A 26,372-nucleotide genomic window follows, 5' to 3' on the forward strand; every position below is an offset into this window, starting at 1 on the left:
TTTTGCAACAAAAGTCGCAGCCTAGCATCTCTTGTACATTGTGAGCACCTTTGCAGGTACCCATGATGTGACTAGATGCAACATTTAGGTAAAAGGTACGCTACGCTACCCATGTCCGAATGTCTAAGTCAAGCCAAGGGTCTCTCGCCGTATTGCCATATTGACACTAAGAGGCATACAGTAATTACTTAAGTGCGGGTTTATAGAAGTGGAGTTGTTGCCCATAGCAACCAATCAGATTATATTTATCATTTATCTAGCACCTTATAGAAGATAATATCTAGAATGATTGGTTGTTTTGGTCAACATCTCCACTTCTATAAACCCACACTTTAGTAAATTTACTCTTAAGTGTATGAGAACACGTTTGTACATGGCTAAAGGAAGTTATGAATATATAGTGTTATATTTGTATAAATTGCACAAATCAATACATTAAGGCAATCTAAAGATGAACATCTCCTTAAATGAATTTAAAAATAATTTATTTTTTTGTTATACAGTTCGTTTGCTAAGTGTAACATCTGTACAAATGATCACATATCTTGAAAAATATTTTTATTAGAGACAAGCAAAATGTGACTTCATTAAATACTTTATTAATATTTACTAGGTAGTTCACAAATGAATCTCAGATTGCAATAACAAATGATTTCCTTGAATGTCTTTCGCATTTCTTGACTGCGGAATGCATATATTAGAGGATCAATGACAGAATTACACATTATTAGGATAAGGTACATATTAAAGTGGGACATGAAACAGACACAGTAAAGATTCTGTGGACATGAAATCATCAGAATGAGGTGGAGAAAGAATGGAGCCCAACATACAATAAATATACCAATCAATATTGTTAAAGTAATAGCTCCTTTCATACTTGTCCTCTGGTGGACTGAGTTATAGCCTGGCAAAGCAGCTATCCTCTTTACATGAGTGCGGGCCAACAAGAACATATGGATATATAGAGATACCATGAGAAAAAGCATAGTGAAAAACATAGCAATAAGACATATTATGACATATGTTGATTCATAGTAGTTAATAAAAACAATACCACATCCAGTGCAGAATGTCCAAATGCATGCAATAATGGTTCCAGCTCTCTTCACAGTCATGATGTTATGGTATCGTAAAGCATAAAAAATGGTGATGTACCTATCAACTGCTATAGCAAGCAAGCTGCACATCGAAGCCACCACTGATATACAGATCATGGAGTCAAAAGCGTTGTCAATATGACGTACAAAAGCATCTTCCATAACTAGATGTTTATTATTGATAAGGTTTATTGCAATTGTCTCCCAAGCATTGGACACGCTAACCAACATATCGGCCACTGCTAAGCTACATACAAAGAAATACATAGGGGAATGAAGATTCTTGTTCTTGATAATTGCAGTGATTACGAGTATATTTTCAAGGAGACTTACAATGCCAAGAGTTAAAAATACCTCGGCAGCTATTGCCACTTGATCACATGATGATAATTTAGTCTTGCTTGTTGGCATTGTGTTATTGCCATCCAAGTTGCTGATGTTCAGTTCCAATATACTTTGCTGCACTGATGAGTTCATCACTAAAATAATGTGAAGTTCCTTTCTTCAAATACTTGTTCTGCAATTGTTTGCTCTGAGCCCATTGTCACGACAGCTGAATTGTCTGTTAAGAATAATACAGATGCAGTTATATAATCAATTTTTTAATGCAGTTGCAGTTTTCATACAATTGTGTTCTTATTTGCAATAAAGTATCTGTGGAGTGGAAATGTATCAAACTTTGGTTGGCACTTGATCTCTTTCCACTTTTTCTCTCTCCAGTCAGCTTCTAACTGCTATTTTACAGACTATTTTGAAAAATGACAGTTAAAAGCTAATTTGTTGGTACTTTATTTATTTTTACTTTATCTCTCTTTAAGGTTTGATCTATCTCCCCTACAGTGTTGCTTAGGAAGTTGCACGTGCAGTATACTTAACATAATGAAAGACGTTTAAAATTTATAAAAGTGGTTGTCCAACATTAGATCATTTTAGTTTAAAGGTTTGTATAAGCTCCCCAGCAACTCTTTCCATATACATTTTTTCCATCTTTCAAACAAGCGTCTTTGCTATCACGCAGAGCCAGAATATCCACAAGGCTGTAGAGGCAAACAGCTGAGCACAGTGTACCCCAGGGGGACCTGTTCTCAATTACAGCATTAACCCAAACCCTAGTATTTGGTGTATTGGGCAGATGCACAGCTACCCAGTGGGTTGGCACGGGGATCACTTGCTGAACCAAAATCACAATAGCATCAGTGCTTCCAGGGAAGGGGCATGGTGTGGGTGGAGTGACACTCATGGCTCCTACTCCACCCACACCTGCTTGCAGGCACCAATTTATCAATGTGCTTCAGGCATAGAAACTGATCCCCCCCAAGGCAGGGTGAGATCTGTGGCTATTAGGAATGGAAATCAGTGTGAAATGGGGTGAAGATCTGTGCGAAGGGGGGACAGACTCTGTGTGTGCGGGGAATCTGTGTGTCTGTGCAAGGAGGAGCACTGTGTGTGTGGGGAGATCAGTGTGAGGGGGGGAGAGTTGTATGAGGGGAGAGGGCTGTGAGATGTGGAGGGCAGTGTGTGAGAGATCTGTGTGAGGGGGGTGCTGTGTATGGGGGAAGAACTGTGTGAGGAAGGAGAGCTGTGTGAGAGGGGAGATCTATATGAGGGGTAGGGCTGTGTGTGGGGGGAGCTGTGTAAGGGGGACATCTGAATGAGGGGTATGGCTGGGTGTGGGGGGAGCTGTGTAAGGGGGAGTTCTGAATGAGGGTTAGGGCTGTGTGTGGGGGGAGCTGTGTAAGGGGGACATTTGAATGAGGGGTATGGCTGTGGGGGGGGAGTTCTGAATGAGGGGTAGGGCTGTGAGAAGAGGTAGGGCTGTGTGTGGGGGGAACTGTGTTAGGGGAGAGAGCTGTGTGAGGGATATATATACTGTATGTATTTATATATATTAATATTGGGACATGAGGCAGTATATTGCCTAGGGACCTGTGGTGTCTTAATCTGGCTCTGCTATCAAGTAATTGAGTACATAATCCAAGCATTTTGGATTACCAAAGGACAAGACACAGGACTGAGTTATACAATCACGTTGATATTAATACAGTATCTCTGTATAATGTCCATATGCAAACAATAAACTACTTTATCCAACACAAGCTTTCCTTGAAAGTACAGAAATATTTAAACAAAAAGAAGACACAGCTATATACAGTGGGATGCGGTCATAATACTGACCGCAGGGATTCCGTCACTTAGAATCCCGGCGCCGGCATCCAGAAGGTAAGTAGTGGGGTTAGGGTTAGGCACTAGGCTGAGGGTTAGGGTTAGGCACTAAGAGGAAGGGATAGGTTTAGGGTTTGGAAAGGGGGAGGTTAAGTTTAGGCACTGGGGGGGAGGGTTAGGAGTAGGGAGGGGAGACAGACTGACGGTGTTGGTATCCTAACCCTGTCGGGATTCTGACCACCGGCATCCCGAGTGCCAGCATCCCTTACCCAACCCATATAAAGTATGTAGTGTAATTTGCAGGAATGGGTTTACCATTTAGTAAATTAAAGTAACATAACAATGTGATTCTCTGCTATTATGAAGTGCTTCAGGAAGATGGAAGTATGGGAGCAAAATGGGTTAGTAATCTGTTTAGAAACAAAATATTAACAAGTGTTTAACTAAGGAGCTGTAAACATTTGAATAACCTCCCCTCTTTAGTAAGGACTCCCCATGAACTCAATGTTTTGTTGTAATCAATAGGTAGCAACAGCAGGCAGCCCTGAGCTTCCATGCTTAATTTGTTTCTCTAAGCTTGGGGAAAGTAACAAAAGCATGTTTTATACTCATATCAGTGTTACAGTATAAAGCTTGGGAGGGCAACTAGAAGTATATTTTCATGTCAGTTAAATCAATTCAAAAGACTTTACTCATGCTTAGCTTTACGTTAAGATATGAGTATTTAAACAAATAATAAACTAGCATCTAGCACCAGGAATGGAGCAACCTAGGGCACAGAACAGTCCACATAAGATGTCCATCTTAAAGTATCCAGCTGTAAGTTCAAAACATAAGTAAGAAGCATTTTGTCTGCTCCTCAGACTTCCTCAGGGAGTGTAGATATCCACAGCTTATATGGACTTTCCTGTTGCCAAGGTTGTTCCATTCCTGGGGGTAAATTTGCTGTAGTTCGATTTGGCATTTTGAGTGATTTGAGGTGCGATTTTCATTCGATTTGTATTCGATTTAGCTTTTGGGTATTTAATAAAGGCCAAATCAAATGTAAAATCGAATTTCAAATCAAATTTTAGTCAAATCAGCCTCAAATCGAACATCAGTTAAACATTGGTACTTTTACATAGCCCAACACACAAAACCCTTATTTACTATCATTCGATTTGAAATCAACCTCAAAATCGGACTTCAAATCGAACTTCAAATCATCGAATGAATAGAGCTGCTTCATGCTTTCGATTTGAGCATGAGCAGGTCGGATTGACACATATACATGCAGACATCAGTGAGATGCCTGCATGCAGGGTCGGATTGAGAGCCACATGGGCATGGAGCTGAAAATGATCAAGGGCCTATTATGAGAAGCAGATGAGGTATGACCAGTGCTGTGTGGTGTGGCCAGAGCCACATGGGCATATACACCCTCTATAATCTCAACACCATTGTCTCCGTAAATATGTAAAAGAAAAAAAAATGCTTTATTTTGTGAGGTAAATAGAAATACAATTATACTACTTATGATTTATGGCTGACCGTGTGGACAGCAGATTGTCAGTCAACATCATGCTGTCATTATGATGGGCCTATTTTTATTTGGAGGCCAGGAGCTGTAGCTCCATCCGCCCCATTTTTATTCTGGCCCTGCCTGCATGTATCAGACTGTAAAATCCAAATAAAGAGTTAAAAACTTAAATGTAAAAAAAATTGACATGAGGTCCCCCCACAAAACAGAACCAGGCCCGGACTTTGCAAACCTAGGTCTGGTTGACTAAGTACAGGGAAAAAATTGCGTAGGGTCTCCCTCTACTTAGTTCAACCAGAACTGGGCTTTGGGAACCAGTTCTGGTTCTGGAATTATGGGGAAAAATTTGTGTAGGGTCTCCCTGTAATTCACACAACCAGCCCTGGACCCTTTCTAATGGGGGACTGATGCCACAGCCAGGGGAGCCCTATCACCTGGCCCCCCCAGCCGCAGCATCAGCCCTGACCGCTAGTCAGCCCAGGCCAGTGATCCCTGGGGAGTTGGAGACCCCTCTAATAAAGGGATCTCCCTCTCTAGGGCACCCCTAGCCTAGGCTGATAGCCCAGGGCTATCCCCACCACCCCTGGGTGGTGGGTGGCAGTTTGTTTGTGTTAGTGTAGTGTAAAAATAGAAGAATAAAAACATTGTCTTTACAGTAGAACTGCAGGTCCCAGCAAGCCTCCCCTGCATGCTGGTACTTAGAGAACCACAAGTACCAGCATGCAGGGCATTAAGGGCCCACTGGGATCTGTAGTTCACCTGTAATGAAATGTTGAAAGAAAAACACACAGACCTTACACAGTATAAGTTTAATACATACATACATACATACACACTCACACATACTCACCTATATTACCTCGAGTGGTCCCCTTGTCCAGTAGGCATCCATAGGTCTTCTTAAAAATAACAAAATTATAAATGTGACACTCATACTAAGAAATAACCATCCTAACAAGGATGATTATTCCTTCCCGAATGAAGAGCTCAGATGCAGATTCCTCCTTTGAAGATCCGGGTCTGAGCGTTCATTAGCTTTGAGAGGTCAGGCCCCGCCTCTCAGCCAATGAACGGCTCCTTCCATTGAACTCAGTGATGGGAACCGCAGGATAAACTTTAATTAAACTATGGCTCTCCATTGAGTTCAATGGAGGGAGCTGTTTATTGGCAGAGAGGCGGGGCCTGACCTCCCTCAGCAGATGAATTCTCAGACATGGACCTTCAAAGGAGGATGCCGCATCTGAGCTCTTCATTCAGGAAGAAATAATCATCCTTGTTAGGATGGTTATTGCTTAGTACGAGGGTTACATTTATCATTTCGTTATTTTAAGAAGACCCATGGATGTCTACTAGACAAGGGGACCACTTGAGGTAATATAGGTGAGTATGTATGAGTGTGTATGTATGTATGTATTAAACTTATACTGTGTAAGGTGTGTGTGTGTTTCTTTCAACATTTCTTTACAAGTGAACTACAGGTCCCAGTGGGCCCTTAATGCCCCGCAAGCTGGTACTTGTGGTTCTCCAAGTACCAGCATGCTGGACAGGCTTGCTGGGACCTGCAGATCTACTGTAAAGACAATGGCCCTGATTCAGAGCCGGACGCTCTGACCAGAGCGCTCGCTCTGAATCAGGACCCTCCTCCATTAAAATGGAGCGTCCTCCTGGACGCTCGTATAGCTATGGGTCACCACCCACAGCATATACGAGCGTGCAAAAAGATGGTCGCGATGGTCTTGACCATCGCGACCATCGGACTTGCGAGGGAAACCCTGCGGTCGGGTTTCCCAGCTGCAAGGCCAGGAGTGATTTTGGCTCTATCTAGTGATGTCAGTGGGGCCTGCTTCAGACGGTAGGCGTTCCCATGGGAGCGCCTCCGTCTGGCAAGCACGCCCCCGGCACGCCCACCAAAGGGGGCATGCTGTCAATCAACATTGACAGCACGCCCCCTTTGGTGCGAGACCCCGAGCGATGGAAAACCTGTCGCTCGCTGGGTCTCGTGCATGCGCACGACGGAGCTCCCTCCATCATGCGCATGCACAGTGGGGAACATCGACCCACTTGCGAGCGTACTGCCGCTCGCGAGTGGGTCTGAATGACCCCCAATGTTTTTATTCTTCTATTTTTACACTACACTAACACAATCAACCTGCCACCCACTGCCCAGGGGTGGCAGGGATAGCCCCGGGCTATCAGCCTAGGCTAGGGGTGCCCTGGCGAGGGAGACCCCTTTATTGGAGGGATCTCCAACTCCCCAGGCCTGGGCTGACTAGTGGTCAGGGCTGATGCTGTGGCTGGGGGGCCCAGTGATAGGGCTCCCCTGGCTGTGGCATCAGTCCCTCATTAGAAAGGGTCCAGGGCTGGTTCTGTGAATTACAGGGAGACCGTACACAAATTTTTTCCCTATAATTCCAGAACCAGCACTGATTCCCATAGCCCAGTGCTGGTTGTACTAAGGAGAGGGAGACCCTACGCAATTTATTCCCTGTACTTAGTCAACCAGACCTGGGTTTGCAAAGTCCGGGGCTGGTTCTGTTTTGGGGGGGGACCTCACGTCAATTTTTTTTTTACTTTTAACTCTTTATTTGGTTTTTACAGTCAGATACATGCAGGCATCTCACTGAAGTCTGCATGTATCTGTGTGAGAACAAACTGCTCTCGGGGATTTGCAGTTCAGTTTGAAGTGTGATTTGCATTTGATTTGTACATGAACATGCCAAATAGAACAACAAATCACTTTCACAAATCAACCTAAAATTGAATTCGATTTGCAAATCGAACACCAAATCGAATAATAGTAAATCTGGCAAAATCACTGGTTTTTCTACATTCTTTCTACTCTTCAAATCGACCAGCAAATCAACCTTTGATAAATTTACCCTCTGATCTTCATCCAAAAAGATCTCAAATAAGCTCATATACATTATTTTTCATGTACAAGAATTGTATATAATTTTTGGAGATGCAGTCAGGATACCGCCGGGCGCTATCCCTCCCACCGATATCCCGACACTGGCAGCCTGACAGGGGACTAAAGATAAGCGGTGAAATCCCGACCCCTATCATTAGCCCCACTACAAAATTCCGACACCTGGCATATCCAAATGAAGGTACAGTAAGCCGGGTGTCTTAGCATCTAGACGCGGGAGGGGGGGAAGAGTTAGATTTAATTACCCCCAGGGGTACTAAGGATTAGGCACCCCCGGGAGGGTTAGGGTTAGGCACCACTAGAAGGGTTAGGGTTAGACACCCCCCCGGGAGGATTAAGGTGCAGGGAAGGGAGGGGAGGATAGGTTTAGGCACTAACGGGGGGAGATTAGACACTAAGGAGGGAGGTTAGGGTTAGGCACCACTAAGGGAGGTTTCAGGGGGGAGAGGGGTGGGTTAGGATACTTAGAAGCCCCAATCAGGAATTAGGTCCATTTGTGTTCCGTTGCCGGTATTTGATCCAGCGGCTATTCAGCCGCTGGCATTAAATACCGATTCTGGTTTATGTTTATAAATTAAATTTGTTTTACAGAATAAAACTATTGCCAATTTACTATTTGTAGATGGCAGGGAATACTGTATGCTTGGAGAAAAGGTCTGCTTCCAGTATGATATATGGAATACTCATGTAAATATGTTTTTAGAGGCCTGTGTATAATTACGCAGACTCACAAACTGATTGATTTATTTGTAACCAGCTTGAACACAGGGCCCGATTCAGAACCGGTCGCCAGCGCTGAGCGCTCGCAACCAGGTCGATGGGCATGCGCGAGACCCGGATAGCACTCCGTCGCTCTGGGTCTCGCAAAAAAGGGGGCGAGCTGTAGATGTTGAGTGACAGCTCGCCCCCTTTGGTGGGCGGGCCGGGGGAGTGGCTGCCCAAACGGAGGCATTCCCATGTGAATGCCTCCATTTGGGGGCGGCCCCACTGACATCATGTGATGTCAGTGGGAGAGATTTCAGCTCTGTTAGAGCCGAAATCTCTCTGGGGCTTGCGGCAATGAGACCCTACCACAAGGGTCTCATCACAAGCTCGATGGTCGCGGTGGTCTTGACCATCGCGACCATCTCCCTGGCCACTCACTATAGCTGTTGGTGGTCACCCACCACTATGCGAGCGGCCAGGAGGCCGTTCTAAAGAAAAAAAAAGACCAGCCCTGATTCAGAGCTAGCGCTCTGTCAGAGCGTGCGGCTCTGAATCAGGGCCACACTACACTATTATGCAACTTTTTCTGTCTTTGAGATATATGTGAATTAAGAAGAACCATATTTAAGCATGAGCCTAATATGATTTTCATTAATTATTACTTACCAACCTTGACCTACTGATATAAAGATATGTCCACAAACACCTATCCTCAAATGGGGCTTTTTGGAGTGTCACAGACTTTGCAAATTTGCCACGTCATGTGCCTCTACAGACTTTTTCACTAAATATGCATCTTGATTGCATCACTAATACAACAAAGTTACAATGCACGGGTACCCTGGACAAAGGTGTTGGCATTGCATGCAGCTACTGTGCACACCTGAGATGTAGGTCTGATTTGAGTGAGCTATACTTCACTCCACATATTGTTGTGCTTACTCTTCTAATCTATACAAATTCCTTTGCAACAAAAAACTAATCCTAATTGCCTATTGCACTATAAGCACATAAGACGTAAAATGTATGAAAAAAGTCAGAAAGTCCCAAATAGCTACCCATGGTGGTGTGTCTAAGTCATGCCACGCATCTCACAGCAACTGGCACTTAAAGGATAGGTGTATGAGGACAAACCTGTAAAGGGAAGCAAGATTTATATGAAGAGCACATTTATTATTTATTTTTGGTACGCACATGTGCAGATGTCATTTACCTAAATTCTATGGGCAGAATTTACAAAGCAGTGGCTTCTGTAAGCCGCTGCTTCCCGGTGGGTTGCAGGTGAATATTTTAAATGGCACCCAGAGTCAGTGTAAAGCACGCCGGGCTTTACACTGGCTCTAGGTGCCATTTTAAATATGTACCTGAAACCCGCCGGGAAGCAGCGGCTTACAGAAACCGCTGCTTCATAAATTCTGCCCAATGTATATAATTTATGCACCCCTTGTTCTTTTTCAGTTGTTTACTAGATACATCAACAAACACTCAACAGGGGTGTTCTCTTTAAGGAGGCTGCCAATCCCAGTATATATATGCCACTCAGACTTCAAAAAGCAATGAAATTACAATCATTAAGGCTGGCGCATTGCGTGTTCCTTGGTAATATAGATATGGTATGCCATGACACCATGTGGTTAACCGCAGATTCAGTACTCTCACATAGGGGTCTATGTACTAAGCAGTGATAAGTGACAGAGTGAAAAGTGATAAGTCTGTGATAAGTGCCAGCCAGTCAGCTCCCAACTGTAATTTTTCAAACACAGCCTGTGAGATGACAGTTGGAAGCTGATTGGCTGGCACTTATCACAGACTTATTACTTTTCACTCTGTCACTTATCACTGCTTAGTACATAGACACCATAGTATGATTTCTGTCACTTACAAAATGGTGGAGCTGCTAATTCACAGAATTGTGTGCTCATTGGAATACACACATGCAGTCTATGCAACTGAGGACTAAGCAGATATGTGACACACACATCTCATTCAGTGCCCACAATCTTCCCATTCAGTCACCAAAATAGTCTCTCTGGGTTCCAACATCCTTCTCACTCAATACATCCATCTCATTCATTATACACATTCAGCTCCCTAATTGCTAAAACTATCAAACTTTGTTTATGCATGTACACCATCTTCGCCTCCATGCTGTGTGTTCTCCCAACTGTGCTAGTCTGCATGCCCTCATCCACACCAATGTCTTTCCCCATGTGCACTGCCCTGTCTTCCTGCATCCATGCCACTGTGTTTCCTTCCATCTGCACCACTGCCTTGCCCCCAGCCACATCACTCTGTCTTCTCCTTATCTCTGCCACTCTTTCTTACTCCATCTGCACTGCTCTGTCCCCCCCCAACTGTGACACTCTGTCTTTCCCCTCCCACCCGCACCACTCTGTCTTCCAACCCATCCGCACTAATCTGTCTTCCTCAATCCCTACTGTTGTGTGTTCTCCCATTGTGCTAGTCTGTATTCCTCATCCACACCAATCTGTCTTTACCCATCTGTGCCTCTCTGTCTTCCCACATTTATGCCACTCTGTACCCCCATTCATGTTGATCTGTTCCCCCAAACTGTGCCACTCTGTCTTCCCCCCATGTGCACCACTGTTTTGCACCAAACTGCATCACTTTGGCTCCCCCCATCTGTACTGCTTAATCTTCCCCTCTCCATGCCTTTCTGTTATCCCATCTGCGCAGCTCTATGTTCTGCTCAGAAGTCAGTTGCATAGACTGCATGTGTGTATTCCAATGAGCACACAATTCTGTGAATTAGCAGCTCAACCATTTTGTGAGTGATAGGAGAGTGCTGAATCTGCAGTTAACCACATGGTGTCATGGCATACCATATCTGGATTATGCAAGGAACACATCTATTAAGGTGTCAGCCTTAATGATTGTAATTTCATTGTATTTTGAAACACCTCCCACAAGTTGGATTTGCTTGATGGGCACTTCTTGCTTACCATACGGTGAAGCTGCTCCTACAACAGCTCAATCGGGTTGAGATCTGGTGACTGCGCTATGATGGTAAGAATTTTCTGGTGGCACTTTTGCGATGTATGATGAGGTTATTTGGCGTGTCTTGAATGGTCTGTGAGGGACAGCATTGACAGCATTGGTATAAGTACTGAAGCTTTCCAAATTGCACATTTGGCATTGAGCCTTATTAGCCACAGCAGGCTTTGATCATGGCTTTTGTCCAAAGGACATTATGAATATTCTTTTTGCACTGAAGAGAAGTGAATATTGCTTGCACAAAAATATAGTTTTGATGTGGATGGAGATTACAGGATGTTTTATTAATTTATACATCTGAGCATTATGTTGGTGTTATGGACATCACAAGCTGTTGTCTGTGTGCTATAAGAAATTCTAACATGGATATTTAAAGAGCCATTGACACCATTAAAACTGAATAATATCTGTGGGAGATCAATGTATGCCTGTTTTAGAAGAAATTTGACTGATTTGCTGGGTGTTATATCACCAATAAATACAAATTATAAAGCCAAGTTGGTGTTTTGTTTGGAGAGTGCCCACTATCCAATTGTCTTTAAATTAATCCCCTTGGACAGTTGTCAAGGTGGATTATTGTGTATGCATCCCGCATGTTGATAATTGAAGGCTAAGTGCAAGTATACACAGTATATATATCCAATAATTTACAGGAGGGCACCAGTCATCTACAAAGAAGTTGGAATTCTTGAGTGCCAAACTGCAAATGCTATATATATATATATGTATACATATACATATACACATACACAGTCAGGTGTATAAATATTGGGACATTGGGCCTGATTCAGAGCCGTTCGCTATTTGCGGTCGTTTGTTCAAAAACAAGGGGTGGCTATTCAAATGATCCGTTCGCAAATTGCAGTCTGTTCACACTTCTAAGTCTGAACGAGCAAGCAAAACATACGCTCGTTTATTTGTTAAAAACGCCCCCTGGCCGCTCGCACCATACGTCATGTCCGCTATTTATTAGATTAATCGAGTACATCGACCAGCGTATGAACTGCTCGCTATTCTTGTGGTTGGTTTTTGCTACCACAATCTTGCGAGCAGTTCTGGCTATAAAATAACCCAGTGACGTGGTCAATGACGCTGCTGTATTAATTATGCACACCCATAAAACGCCCGTTTTGACCTTTAAGCACGCCTGCGTTCGGATCTCCACTCCCCATTTTCAAGCACCTTCCCCTGTTACCACCCACATACGCCTCCTTCTGTCACTCAAAATAGCAGGCATTCGCTATATTGCGAGCACATGAATTTTGGCCGCACTGACTGGTTCGCGCATGCGTATAACGATCCGTACGCATGCGCAGATGTGCGAACATCGCTCGGAACGAGCGTACTGCCGCTAGCGAGTGGCTCTGAATGAGGGCCATTGACAGAATTTTCATATTTTGGCCTCTATTCACCACCACAATGGCTTTGAAATGAAACAAGCAAGATGTGCTTTAACTGCAGACTTTCAGATTTCATTTGAGGGTAATTACATCCAAATCAGGTGAACGGTGTAGGAATTACAACGGTTTCTATATGTGCCTCCCACTTTTTAAGGGGCCAAAAGTAATGGGACTATCAACTCAAAAGCTATTTCATGGACAGGTGTGGGCTATTCCCTCGTTATTTCATTATCAATTTAGCAGGTAAAAGGTCTGGAGTTGATTCTAGATGTGGCATTTGCATTTGGAATCAGTTGCTGTCGACTCTCAATATGAGATCCAAAGAGCTGTCACTATCAGTAAAGCAAGCCATCATTAGGCTGAAAAATCAAAACAAACCCATCAGAGAGATAGAAAAAACATTAGGTGTGGCCAAATCAACTGTTTGGAACATTCTTAAAAAGAAAGAATGCACCGGAGAGCTCAGCAAATACCAAAAGACTCGGAAGACCATGGAAAACAACTGTGGTTGATGACAGAAGAATTATTTCCCTGGTGAAGAAAAACCCCTTCACAACAGTTGGCCAAATCAAGAACACTCTCCAGGAGGTAGGTGTATATGTGTCAAAGTCAACAATCAATAGAAGACTTCACAAGAGTGAATATAGAGGGTTCACCACAAGATGTAAACCATTAGTGAGCCACAGAAACAGGAAGACCAGGTTACAGTTTGCCAAACAACATCTAAAAAAGCCATTGCAGTTCTGGAACAACATCCTATGGACAGATGAGACAAAGATCAACTTGTACCAGAGTGATGGGAATAGAAGAGTATGGAGAAGGAAAGGAACTGCTCATGATCCGAAACATACCACCTCATCAGTGAAGCATGGCGGTGGCAGTGTCATGGCGTGGGCATGTATGGCTGCCAATGGAACTGGTTCCCTTGTATTTATTGATGATGTGACTGCTGACAAAAGCAGCAGAATGAATTCTGAAGTGTTTCGGGCAATATTATATGCTCATATTCAGTCAGATGTTTCAGAACTCATTGGACGGCGCTTCACAGTGCAGATGGACAATGACCCGAAGCATACTGCAAAAGCAACCAAAGAGTTTTTTAAGGCTAAAAAGTGGAATGTTATGCAATGGCCAAGTCAATCCCCTGACCTGAATCTGATTGAGCATGCATTTCACTTGATGAAGACAAAACTGAAGGGAAAATGCCCCAAGAACAAGCAGGAACTGAAGACATTTGCAGTAGAGGCCTGGCAGAGCATCACCAGGGATGAAACCCAGCATCTGGTGATGTCTAAGCGCTCCAGACTTCAGGCTGTAATTGCCTGCAAAGGATTTGCAACAAAGTATTAAAAAGTGAAAGTTAGATTTAGGATTGTTTAGTTTGTCCCATTGCTTTTGACCCCTTAAAAATTGGGAGGCACATATAGAAACCATTGTAATTCCAACACCGTTCACCTGATTTGGATGTAATTACCCTCATATTAAATCTGAAAGTCTGCAGTTAAAGCACATCTTGTTTGTTTCATTTCAAAGCCATTGTGGTGGTGAATAGAGGCCAAAATATGAAAATTCTGTCAATGTCCAAATATTTATACACCTGACTGTGTATATATATATATATATATATATATATATATATATATATTAGGGGTGAGCGGGTTCGGATTTCTGAAATCCGAACCCCCCCGAGCCCCCTGATCTGAGGCCGATCCGAGTCAGGCTCGACTTTTCCCGCCTGACTCGGATCTGAAATCGAGGCAAAACATCATCATCCCGCCTTCCGGGTCTCGCTGGTTTTGGATCCTTTATAAGGTACACGCGTCGGCGCCATTTTCTCACTCAGCTGTGGACAGTGAAGAGGGAGGGTGGGATTTAGGCTGGCTGGGCTGTGTAGTGTAGTGTAGTGTAGTGCAGTGTAGTGTTGTGCTGTGCTGCTGTTGTCCATAGGGGCTGTGTCCACTCCAAAGTCCTGTGCAGTGTCCCAGTCCTAAAGGGGTGCTGTAGTGTTGTCCAGGGGGTGCTCTGTCCATCAGGGGTGCTCCCCCCAAGTGCAAAAAAATATATATTTTTTCTGTGTTTGTGAATTGTGTACACTGTGGCTGCACGTGCATCAACAAAGGAGCAGCACCAAGCGTGCACCTGTATCCCATTAGTAATGGGCCGGCTGGCTTGTCCATTAAAGGCTGCTGTAATCCCCAAAGTACACTCCAAACAAAATAAAAAAATATTTTCTGTGTTTGTGAATTGTGTGCACTGTGGCTGCACGTGCATCAACAAAGGAGCAGCGCCAAGCGTGCGCCTGTGTCCCATATGTAAAGGGCCAGCTGGCTTGTCTGTTAAAGGGTGCAGTAACCCCCAAAGTACACTCCAAACAAAACAAAAAAATATTTTCTGTGTTTGTGAATTTTGTGCACTGTAGCCGCACGTGCATCAACAAAGTATTGCCAAGCGTGCATCTGTGTCATAAGTAAAGGGCCAGCTGGCTTGTCCGTTAAAGGCTGCTGTAACCCCCAAAGTGCACTCCAAACAAAATAAAAAATATTTTCTGTGTTTGTGAATTGTGTGCACTGTGGCTGCACGTGCATCAACAAAGGAGCAGCGCCAAGCGTGCGCCTGTGTCCCATAAGTAAAGAGCCGGCTGGCTCATTTCTTAAAGGGTGGTGTAACCCACAAAGTGCACTACTCTCCAGCAAAAATAAAAAAATATTTTCTGTGTTTGTGTGCGCCTTAGCCGCATGCATATATCAATATAACATAAATGGAGGACCAAACTTTCTCAGATAAAAATAAAATAGGGAAAGATCAAGAACCACTTCCTCCTAGTGCTGTTGCTGCGAGTTGTTCATCATCCTAGAGAGGAAGTAGGAACACCACTACTTTTACTAAACAATTGACCCTCCAACAGTCCCTAGCAAGGAGGATGAAGTACGACAGCAGTCATAAAGAAGCAAAATGTATAACTGAGGCCTTGACTGCTATGTTGGTGTTAGACGTGCGTCCGGTATCTGCCATTGGTGCAGTGGGATTTAGACAATTGATGGAGGTAGTGTGTCCCTGGTTCCTAATCCCATCTGGATTCCACCTGCATCCTCAAAGCAGCAGCGACAAGCGTGCGTTTGTCTGTTAAAGGGTGGTGTAACCCTCAATGTGCGCTCCACAAAAAATGAAAAATTATTTTTTTTCCTGTCTTTGTGAATTGTGTGGGCTGTAGCCGCACCAGCATCCTCAAAACAGCAGCGACAAGCGTGCGTCTGTCTATTAAAGGGTGGTGTAACCCCCAAAGTGCTCAAAAAAATAAAAAACTATATTTTTTATGTGTTTGTGACTTGTGTGCGATGTAGCCGCACGTGCATCAACACAGTAGCAGCGCCAAGCGTGCGCCTGTGTCATAAGTCAAGGGCCAGTTTGGACATCTGGTCCGGACTGAAGGATGTGCCAACAATTTCTGACAAGTCTACTGTCACTGCATATGATATTGTCCTCAAAGCAGCAGCGACAAGCGTGCATCTCTCTGTTAAAGGGTGGTGTAACCCTCAAAGTGCGCTCCACAAACAATAAAAAAATTCTTCTTCTTTTTTCTGTCTTTGTGAAATGTGTGGGCTGTAGCCGCACCTGCATCCTTAAAGCAGCAGCGACAAGCGTGCATCTCTCTGTTAAAGGGTGGTGTAACCCTCAAAGTGCGCTCCACAAACAATAAAAAAATTCTTCTTCTTTTTTCTGTCTTTGTGAAATGTGTGTGCTGTAGCCGCACCTGCATCCTCAAAGCTGCAGCGACAAGCATGCATCTGTCTGTTAAAGGATTAAATCGGTGACAGCATCCAAGTAGGCATTTAAGACAGTCCGTACATGTACAGGCAGGAAAAAGACGCAATTTGGAGGCCCCTGTACAAACTGGCTCTATTTTACCTGAGTTGTCTGAAAGAGTGTTTAGTGCAGCCGGGAACCTTGTCAGCAAAAGGCGTAGGAGGTTGCTTCCACAAAATGTGGAGAAGATGATGTTCATCAAAATGAATTATCAACGCTTCCAAGGAGACCAGCCTCCAGAACGTACAGAGGGACCTGTGGTGGTGGCTTCCAGTGGGGACGAATTAATACTCTGTGAGGATGAGGATGTACACAACACTGAAGAGGGTGAGGAATCAGAGAATGAGGAGGATGAGGATGACATCTTGCCTCCGTAGAGCCAGTTTGTGCAGGGCCAGATTAATTGCCAGCTTGTTTTGTGGGGGCCCAAACAAACAAATCATTTCAGCCACAGTCGTGTGGCAGACCCTGGCGCTGAAATGATTGGTTTGTTAAAGTGTGCATGTCCTGTTTATACAACATAAGGGTGGGTGGGAGGGCCCAAGGACAATTCCATCTTGCACCTCTTTTTTTTCTTTGCATTATGTACTGTTTGGGGCCTAGTTTTTCAAACTGCCATCCTGTCTGCCACTGCAGTGTCACTCCTAGATGGGCCACGTGTTTGTGCCGCCCACTCGTGTCGCTTAGCATAGTCATCCATCTACCTCAGTGCAACCTTTTGGATATAAAAACACTATTGTGAGGTGTGATGTGTAGACTGGAAATGAGTGGAAATTAAGGTTTTTGAGGTTAATAATAGCATAGGAGCAGAAAAATCAACACATTCTGTGATTTTAGCTGTTTTTATGCTTTTTTTTTTTTAAAATACAGATCCAAAACACAAAACCCAGAACCCAAAACACCGAAGGGTGGTTTTGGCAAAACCAATCCAGATCCAAAACATGAAGAAAGATCCTGATCCAAAACCAAAACACAAAACACGAAAAGTGGCTGGTGCACACCCCTAATATATATATTAGCTGAAGTACCTGGAGTTGCCCAGGTTTAAATCTTATTAAGTTTTATTATGTGATGTCGTCCAAATCCATCCAGTGGAAGGCCCAGAACAGATGCCTTGGGTCAAAGTTCTGCTTGGCACACTCCATTGTGATGTTCATCTGGGACCCCAACCACTCCATTATGCATCCTAGACCATTTGCCACCCCACTGTGAAGTTTTTATCCCAATCCATCCAGCAGAAAGCCCAGAACATAATCACCAGGTAAAAGTCCTCCCCAGTGTACACCAATGGGAGGTCTTACTGAGATCTCAACCCCTCGTATGCATTATGGAATCCAATGTTACCACTCTGTGAAAATAATTTCAGAGAAAGGCCCACAGCAGGCTCTCTGGGTCAAAGTTCTTCCTGATGCACTCTGCCATGAGGTCCAACCAGGACCCCTACCATTCCATTAGGCATCGCAGACCAATTGCCACCCCTCTGTTAAGTTTTAATTCAAATCTGGCTATTGGAAGGCCCAGAACAGGAGCTCAGGCTTGCTGGGTCAATGTTCTGCCCAGCATCTTTGGGTCAAAGTTCTACCCAGCATACACCAATGGGGAGTCCAACTGGGACCTAGTATATCTACTGGGATCCATTGTAACCACTCTGTGAAGTTTTTATCCAAATCCATCCAGTGGAAGTCTGAGAACAGGCCAGGCTCCCTGAGTCAAAGTTCTGCAACACATAAACCAACAGGAGGTCCAACTGGGACCTCAACCCCCTAGTAAGTCTTCTGTGATCTAATGTTACCACTCTGAAGTCTTCATCTAAATTATGTGATGTCATCCAAATTCATCCAGTGGAAGGCACAGAACATCTTCCCTGGGTAAAAATTCTGCCCGGTGCACTCTGTTGTGAGGTTCAACCAGGACCCCAACCACTCCAATAGGAATCCTTGATAATGGGCAGAGACCCAAAATGTTGGAGCAGTAAATAAAGAATATTTCTACGGAGACACTGAGTGCCGCCATTCTATATTAGTATATGTTGAAATAGGACTCCTAGGAGTGCACCAGCACAAGTAAAAGCAATATAAACAGTGAGTGCCAGGAATCTGGGGTTAGATAGATAGATAATCACAATGCATATTCTGATGTATTATTTTACATGGGATATGCCCTGTATCCCAGTGCAGGGGATGCTGGTGCTTATAATACCTTCGCTGGAATCCTGACACTTGTTAGAATCCCAGTCCATGATCCCACCTGCTGGCATCCCAAAGGTAAGTAGCGGGGTTGGGAGGAAGGTTAGGGTTAGGGATTAGGGTTAGGCACAAGGGGGAGGGTTAAGATTAGACACTAGTGGGGAGGGTTAGGTTTAGGGTGGGGGATGGAGGGTTAGGTTTAGGACATGGGGAGGGTTAGGATACCTATCGACAGGTGTCAGTATCCTAACCCTGTCGGCATGTTAGCGTTGGGATTTTGATCGCTGGGATCCCGAGCGCCAGAATCCCAGACCCATCCCTTTTACATCTATCTATGTATTACAAAGTATCATATTGAGTGGACTAAGTATGTTAATAATTTACAACTTGGAAATTTTTCCCCTCCTCAACAAGTAATAAATTTGTTCCATCTGTGCTACAGCTGTGCAAACAATAAAAACTAATCTGATTCTGCCAGGTTAAAGGCCATTTAATAATAATAAAGATGTATTAAAAATAGCTATGCAATAAGCAATATAACTTAAATAACAAAAAGATACAATTTGAGACAAATGTCTAAATATCAGAAAAGAAAATATGCTCATTTTATACTAAAATAACTGTTATTTGTGAATTTATACTAAAGTAACAAACATGACTGGAAAGATGCAGCTCATTGTATAGCTGCTACTCACTAGTATTGCATCAATATGAGTTAAACGCACTCGTATTTTGCACTTGCACTTTTGGTTGAGAAATTCCAATAACCCCCAAGTGTTCACTTGGGCTGAATGCAAAGGTTTTCATTCTCATAACTGTTGTATATACGATTTTACTTGCATTATAAAAAAAACACAGTAAAAACGTTTATTTATGCGCCAGTGGGTATGGGATCTTACAAAAAAGAACGTAAGCATGGTGAGTAATTATTTTAATGTTTGATTTACATTATTAAATCATACCTGCTACTAGTCAAGTCACAATTATAATTCAACTCAATTATAATACAGATGACATTATTATAAAAAATCTTCAACCTTTCTATAAATATATCTTCTGATTACGAAACAATTTATGTTACTTAGTTTCTCATGTAATAAGGAAATCTAAACACGCGAGGAATTATTTACCATACTTAGTACTTTTTTTTTACATGTATTATGTATATGTCTTTGAATAAATGTGCACATTTTGATAGCTGCATATAAAAAACCTCTAGCTAGAATTAAGTTAACAAAACATAATATAGACCAGTAATGAAAACCGGCAAGAATACGTATTTTCATTTACATTAATGCTTTAAAATTAATGTAGATGCACTTATACTACGGACACATATAGTGCAGTGAAAATAAAAGCTGTTTGTAATTACTGAAGCATACTGTATATATTGTTGATGCTATGTGAATTTTATGATGATTAGCCATATACTTTAAATACAATTGCAGCAGGTATTAGCAGTAGGGAGTTTCATTTTGAGCTGTAAAATCTGAATCTACAGAAAGATATTTAACACAGTTTCTTTATTTCAAATGGAAACTAATGAACATTCCGTGTTCTTTTGAGATGTGTTGCATGCACAGCACGACTGTATATAGAGAAACAGTATGTTCCAGAAAACAATCTTTAATGATTTTTGCAGTGTGGCAGCACTGCTGAAAGAGGCCTCTGCCATCAGGGAATACCTTTGCCGTGAAGGTGTCTGCAGCAATGTGTAGATAGGTGGTAAGTGCCAAAGTAACATCCTCAGGACTGGCAGGACCCAAGAGTTCCCAGCAGAACATTGCCCAGAGCATCACACTGCCTCCACAGGCTTGGCTGCTTCCTATAGTGCATCCAGGTGCATCTTTTCCCCAGGTAAATGATTCACATGCACCCAGCTGTCCACATGATGTAAAAGAATACATAACTCATCAGACCAGGCCATCTCTTCCATTGCTCCATTGTCCAGGTTTGATACTCATGTGTCCATTGTAGGTGCTTTCGGCAGTGGACAGGGGGACAGCATGGGTACTGTGACCAGTCTGCAGCTACACAGCCCTATATGCAGCAAGCTGTCATATACTATATGTTCTGTCACCTTTCTATCATTGCCAACATTAGCTTTTGCAGCAATTTTGTGCTACAGTTGCTCTTCTGTGGGATAGTAGGAGACGTGCTAGCCTTTGCTCCCCTTGTGCACCAATGAGTCTTGGGCGCCCATTACCCTATCAATAGTTCACCTTTTCTTGGACTACAATTTATTATTTATACTGTATATGAGAGGGGGTGAGCATGTACTAATTACTTTTTCAAAGGGCCCAGCTGTTGAGGGTGACAAATGCTTCTCTTTGCAGAGTAAAATTTTTCATTATTATATCAGAGGGGAGTGCAGCCACCGCTCCCTTATTTGGCGGTTTCCCCTCAGTATCCACCCACCTTATGTCTTAATGGCCTTGTGTGTGTATATACCTGTACACACATACGTAAAGGTTTTTGGCATCATAAACAAAATTCTGAAGTGAAAAAACACAATACAATGGTTTAAACAACCAAGAAAAAAAAGTATTATTATTTTCCTTTATTTATATGGCACTACAAGTGTTCCTCAGCACCTTACAAAGTACATGAAGAAATAATTTGACAAATGACTTACAGTACAAAATAGGACAAGGACATGGATAATATACATTGATACATAAGTGACCATAACACCTAGGTATGCAACAGGGCGTAAGCAACCAGGTGTTAGGTGCCCTGGTGGGGTTTAAGAAGTAGGTGAAAGTAAAGTAAGGAGAAGCACAAGAGGGTAGAGGCCCTGCTCATAAGAGCTTACATTCTAAAGGGGAGGGGCAGACAAACAGGTGTGACACAGATGGGGTAAACGGAGGAAGGAGCATGTTGCAGCAAGTTAGGATGGGAGCTGGAAGTCTTCGATGAAGTAGTGGGTCTTGAGAGCCCGTTTGGAACTCTCTCCCTCTCCCTAACAGACTCTCCTCCTCTTTACAATCCTTCAAAGGTCGGGAGCAGCACGGGCAAAATCTTGCAGGCGGGAGTGGGAGTTCAGTTGGCATGAGAGGCGGAGTGCATTAGTTGAGCGAAGGGGGCGGTCAGGAGAGTGGAGGGAGATGAGGTCAGAGATGTAAATGGGGGAGGAATGGGTGAGGGCATTGTAAGCAAGTGTGAGAAATTTGAATTGGGTTCTAAAGGGAAGGGGGGCCAGTGTAGGGCTTGTAGGAGAGAGGAGGCAGATGTAGAGTGTTTGGAGAGGAAGATGAGTTGAGCATCAGCATTGAGGACAGACTGTAGAGGAGAGAGATGGGAGTTGGGGAGGCCATATAGGAGAAGGTTACAGTAGTCCAATCTGGATATGACCAGTGAGTGTATGAGGTTTTTGGTGGCATCCTGGGTGAGGAAGGGTCTAATCTTGGAAATATTTAAGAGATGAAAACGACGGACTGTGAGAGGCTCTGGATATGTGGTTTGTAGGAGAAGGAGGAGTCCAGGATAACTCCAAGACAGCGCACTTTGGGGCTAGAAGAGATAGTTGTGCCATCAATTGTTAAAGAAACAGTCGGAAGTGAGGTTATGTTGGAGGGTGGGAAAATCATCAGCTCAGTCTTAGACATATTAAGTTTAAGAAATTGCTGAGACATCCAGAAAGAAATAGCAGAGAGACAGTTGGAGATACGAGTGAGGAGAGAGGGGGAGAGGTCAGGGGAGGAAAGGTAGATCAGAGTATCATCAGCATAGAGATGATAATGGAGGTCAAAAGAGCTGATGAGTTCACCTAGAAAGGACGTATAGAGGGAGAATAGTAGAGGTCCAAAAATGGAACCTTGGGGAACACCTACTGTAAGAGGCTGTGGTGAAGAGGAGTCATGAGAAGAGACAGAGAAGGACCGGTCTGAGAGGTAGGACGACAGCCAGGAGAGAGCAGTGTCACGTAAACCAAGGGAGTGAAGGATTTGCAGCAAGAGAGGGTGTCAAAGGCAGCAGAGAGGTCAAGGAGAATAAGCAGAGAGTAGTGGCCCTTGGATTTGGTGGCAAGGAGGTCATTGCTGACTTTTGTGAGGGCAGTTTCAGTGGAGTGGAGAGAATGGAAGCCAGACTGAAAAGGATCAAGGAGGGAGTGGGAGGAAAGAAAGGTGGTAAGGCATTTGTAAACAACATGCTCAAGGAGCTTGGAGGCAAAAGGGAGGAGAGAGATGGGACGGTAGTTGGAGAGAGTGTTGGGATCAAGGGTAGGTTTTTTAAGAATGGGGGAGACTATCGCATGTTTGAATGCAGAAGGGACAGTGCCAGGTTAGAGGGAGAGATTGAGGAGGTGGGCAAGATGGAAACAGGCACAAGGGGAGAGGTAGCGGAGGAGACATGAAGGGATAGGGTCAAGGGGGGAGGTAGAAAGGGGAGAGGACCGGATGAGAGCCAAGACTTCCTCTCTAGATACAGGGAAGAAGGCTGTCAGAGTTGGTGAAATGGATGGAGATGGGTGATCAGGGAAAGAAGGAGGTGTAGAGCAGGGAGACTGGTGGGATGTGATGTCCTGATGTATGGAATTGATTTTGAATGTAAAGTAGGTAGCAAAGTCAATGGCAGTGAGTGAGGAGGGGAGGCAGGGAGGGGGTGGACAGAGGAGGGAGTTGAAGGTTTTGAAGAGATGCTGGGGATATGAGGACTGGGAGGAAATGAGGTTCTTGAAATAGGACTGTTTTGATAGGGAAAGGGCAACATTGTAGGATGAGAGCATAAATTTGAAGTGGAGAAAATCTGCCTTAGAACAGGATCTTCTCCACTGTCGCTTGGCAGTTCTTGAACACTTTTGCAGATATCTGGTGCATTTGGAATGCCAGGGTTGTAGTGTGGATCTGCGAGGGTGAGTAGTGATTGCCAGTGCTGAGTCCAGAGCAGAAATAAGGGAGGCAATGTATAGGGAAGCAGCTTGTTCAGGGCAAGAGAATGGGGGAGAGTAGCGAGTCAAGCAGAGAAGATAAAGAAACGGCATTGATAGCCTCAATGTTACGCTTAGTGATGGTGGCCTTTGGAGGCAGATGAGAGGAGGGAGAGAGAGATAGGTTGAAAGAGAGAAGGTGATGATCAGAGAGGGGGAATGGGGAGTTGGAATAATTAGCAATATTACAGCGGTGAGTGAAGACTAGATCAAGTGAGGAGGTCCATTGGGAGAGACCAAATGAAGATGTGAGGGTAAGGAGTTTGGAGGCAGAGGATTCTGTGGGGATATCAATTGGAATATTGAAGTCACCAAGGATAATGGAGGAGGCCTTTGGAGGCAGAGGAGAGAAAGTGAGCAAGTCAGGAAGCAGAGTTGTCACGGAACTTAGAGGGACAGCTACTCATAGGTGTACTGGTTGGAAGAGGCGTATAGCATGAACCTCAAATGTAGAGAATGTAAGGGATGGTTCAGAGGGTAGGAGTTGGTAGGAGTAACCTGGGGATAGAAGGACCCCCACACCACCACCATGGTGACCCCTGGGCCGAGGGTTGTGAGAGAAGGTGAGGCCACCAGACGAGAGAGCTGCAGGGGAAGTGGTGTCAGAGGGTAAAATCCAGGTTTCAGTAATGGCTAGGAGATGCAAGTTTTTGGAAATTAAAAGGTCATGAATGGGAACCAGTTTATTACAGACTGATCTGGCATCCCAGAGGGCACAAGATAGAGGGACAGTGTTTATGGGAGAGATGTGAATGAGATTATCAGGGTTGCTGTGACGAGAAGGTGAGATTAATTTGGGTGACCGAGATGAATGTAGTGGAGAGATTGTGGCATGTAGTGGAGAGATTGTGCAGGCACCAGTGTTGGGAAGGGAACCTGGAGGTGGTGGGTAGGGATGGAGTTTAATGAGATGTGGGTGGAGGTGGAGTGGCATGGCGTAGAGAGGAGACTTGGAGGAAGGATAGGATTGGGGTAGTATTACCCAGGTGGGGTAGAAGAGAACAAATGTGGAGTAATGAGAGAGGAGAGGGAGATAGGCTGACAGAGGAGGGGAGAGAAAGGAAGGAGGAGATAAGGGGGAAATGATAAAGGTGGAAGAAGGGGGCAAAGCAGTGGATCAGGTATACACTGAGTGTAGGAGGAATTGGATGAAAACATGGTCATGGTGTGGCTGGGTAGAGTTTGGGGTGGAAATCTAGATGTAGGAATAGAGTATGAATGTAAGAGAAAGTGCCGGAGATTTGCAGAGAAGCAAGTAAAAGTACAGTGGAAGAAGGTGTATCTGTGTAATGATAAAAGGTTATAATTGAGTGAAGGAAAAATGGAGATTTAGTGGGGAAGAAATGGAATATTAAAGTAAACTGTGTTAGAAGACAGATGACAGGCTTGGCAAATAATTAAGGTAGAGATAAACTGAAATTGGCACAGACACAGTATATTATGCTATCAAATATTTGTGAAATCAGAGAACCAGCACAAATATTAGCAAGTAAAGTGTTACGTTTTTAGAGTAAGCAAACAGAGTCCAGTGATTATTGTCCAGGTTAAGCAGACAGCAGTTGTTTGTAGAGAAGAGATTGTGAATTTACATATCTTGTTTATTCTTTGTCCAGATGTTCAGGTTTTATGGATGGTTTGAGTTTAGAGTGGTCTCCTTCTGTTTGACTTCAGTTTAATGCCGGTCTAACGCCAAAATATGGTTAAAGTGCACTTGTGAAATGATACACTTATTAATATTATGCACCAGCAGCCTCCCAATGGAAGTTAAATATCGAATGCTGACATGTGTATGCAATGAACCCCCAATGCCCTCCCACTAAAATGGCAAGTAATAAAATTATACACATTGTGCATATATTATATATGCGCATATGGATATATAAGCATATGTTTGAACTGCAACAGGTAAGTGCAAATAAAAAGAACGTTGTGTCACATGTGAAGTCAGTAGGATAAACGTTGCCTCCTCATTAAGATTTCAAGTGTAGCTATGAGCAGACAACACATACCAGCCGCATTTATTTATTTTGTTTTACCATTTTATCAATGTGGTAGCCTGACTTATTCATTCATTATTAGAATAAAATCAAAAGCCACCAACTTTCCTACTTAGTAACATTAAACCAGATATTGAGAGACTGTCATCGAGCATATCCATCACACAAAAAATTGTTAATGAGACCAAGTACTATTATTTTAGAGACATACTTGAGCTCTTCACTGGGAAAGGATTGAAAAGGCCTATGAAGAAAAACTTTAGGAAGCTTTGTGATTGTTCTATTTCATTCAAATTTACGCCCACCCCATTGTTATGTGCAAGCTGACTCATTAATTGCTGTTTGATCCTCTCTGTTTGAAATGGATCAGTCCCTTCAACTTGGCGATTCTCAATTCCAGGTTGTCCAACTTAGGAGTGAATTCGGAGAAATCCTCGCTTACATCACAGCACTCTCCTCTAAACCAGACCTTGGGTTAAATTTACTAAGAATCATGTTTGGCTGAGATTGAATTCTCTTGCAAATTTCCCCTGATTTTGTAACTCAGAGCTTTACTAAAGGCAAAAACAAGTGCAAAAACATGATCCCAGAGCTAAACAGACAACCAAACACGTAAATACAGTA

The 26,372-nt window shown here is 43.5% G+C and overlaps 1 protein-coding gene across 1 annotated transcript in view; it reads right to left on the reverse strand.

Moving 5' to 3' along the window:
* Positions 1 to 579: 579 nt before the first annotated feature.
* MC5R (melanocortin 5 receptor) overlaps positions 580 to 26,372 on the reverse strand; it is a 42,887-nt gene continuing 17,094 nt past the window's right edge. Inside the window, exon 2 of the mRNA XM_088475998.1 lies at positions 580 to 1,662. Coding sequence (XP_088332124.1) covers positions 600 to 1,577 — 978 coding nt within the window. The 5' untranslated portion in view covers positions 1,578 to 1,662 and the 3' untranslated portion in view covers positions 580 to 599. The remainder of the gene's footprint in view (positions 1,663 to 26,372) is intronic.

This window comes from Taudactylus pleione, unplaced genomic scaffold (assembly GCF_031769625.1).
Source record: "Taudactylus pleione unplaced genomic scaffold, aTauple2 ptg000179l, whole genome shotgun sequence".
Classification (NCBI taxonomy): Eukaryota; Metazoa; Chordata; class Amphibia; order Anura; family Myobatrachidae; genus Taudactylus; species Taudactylus pleione.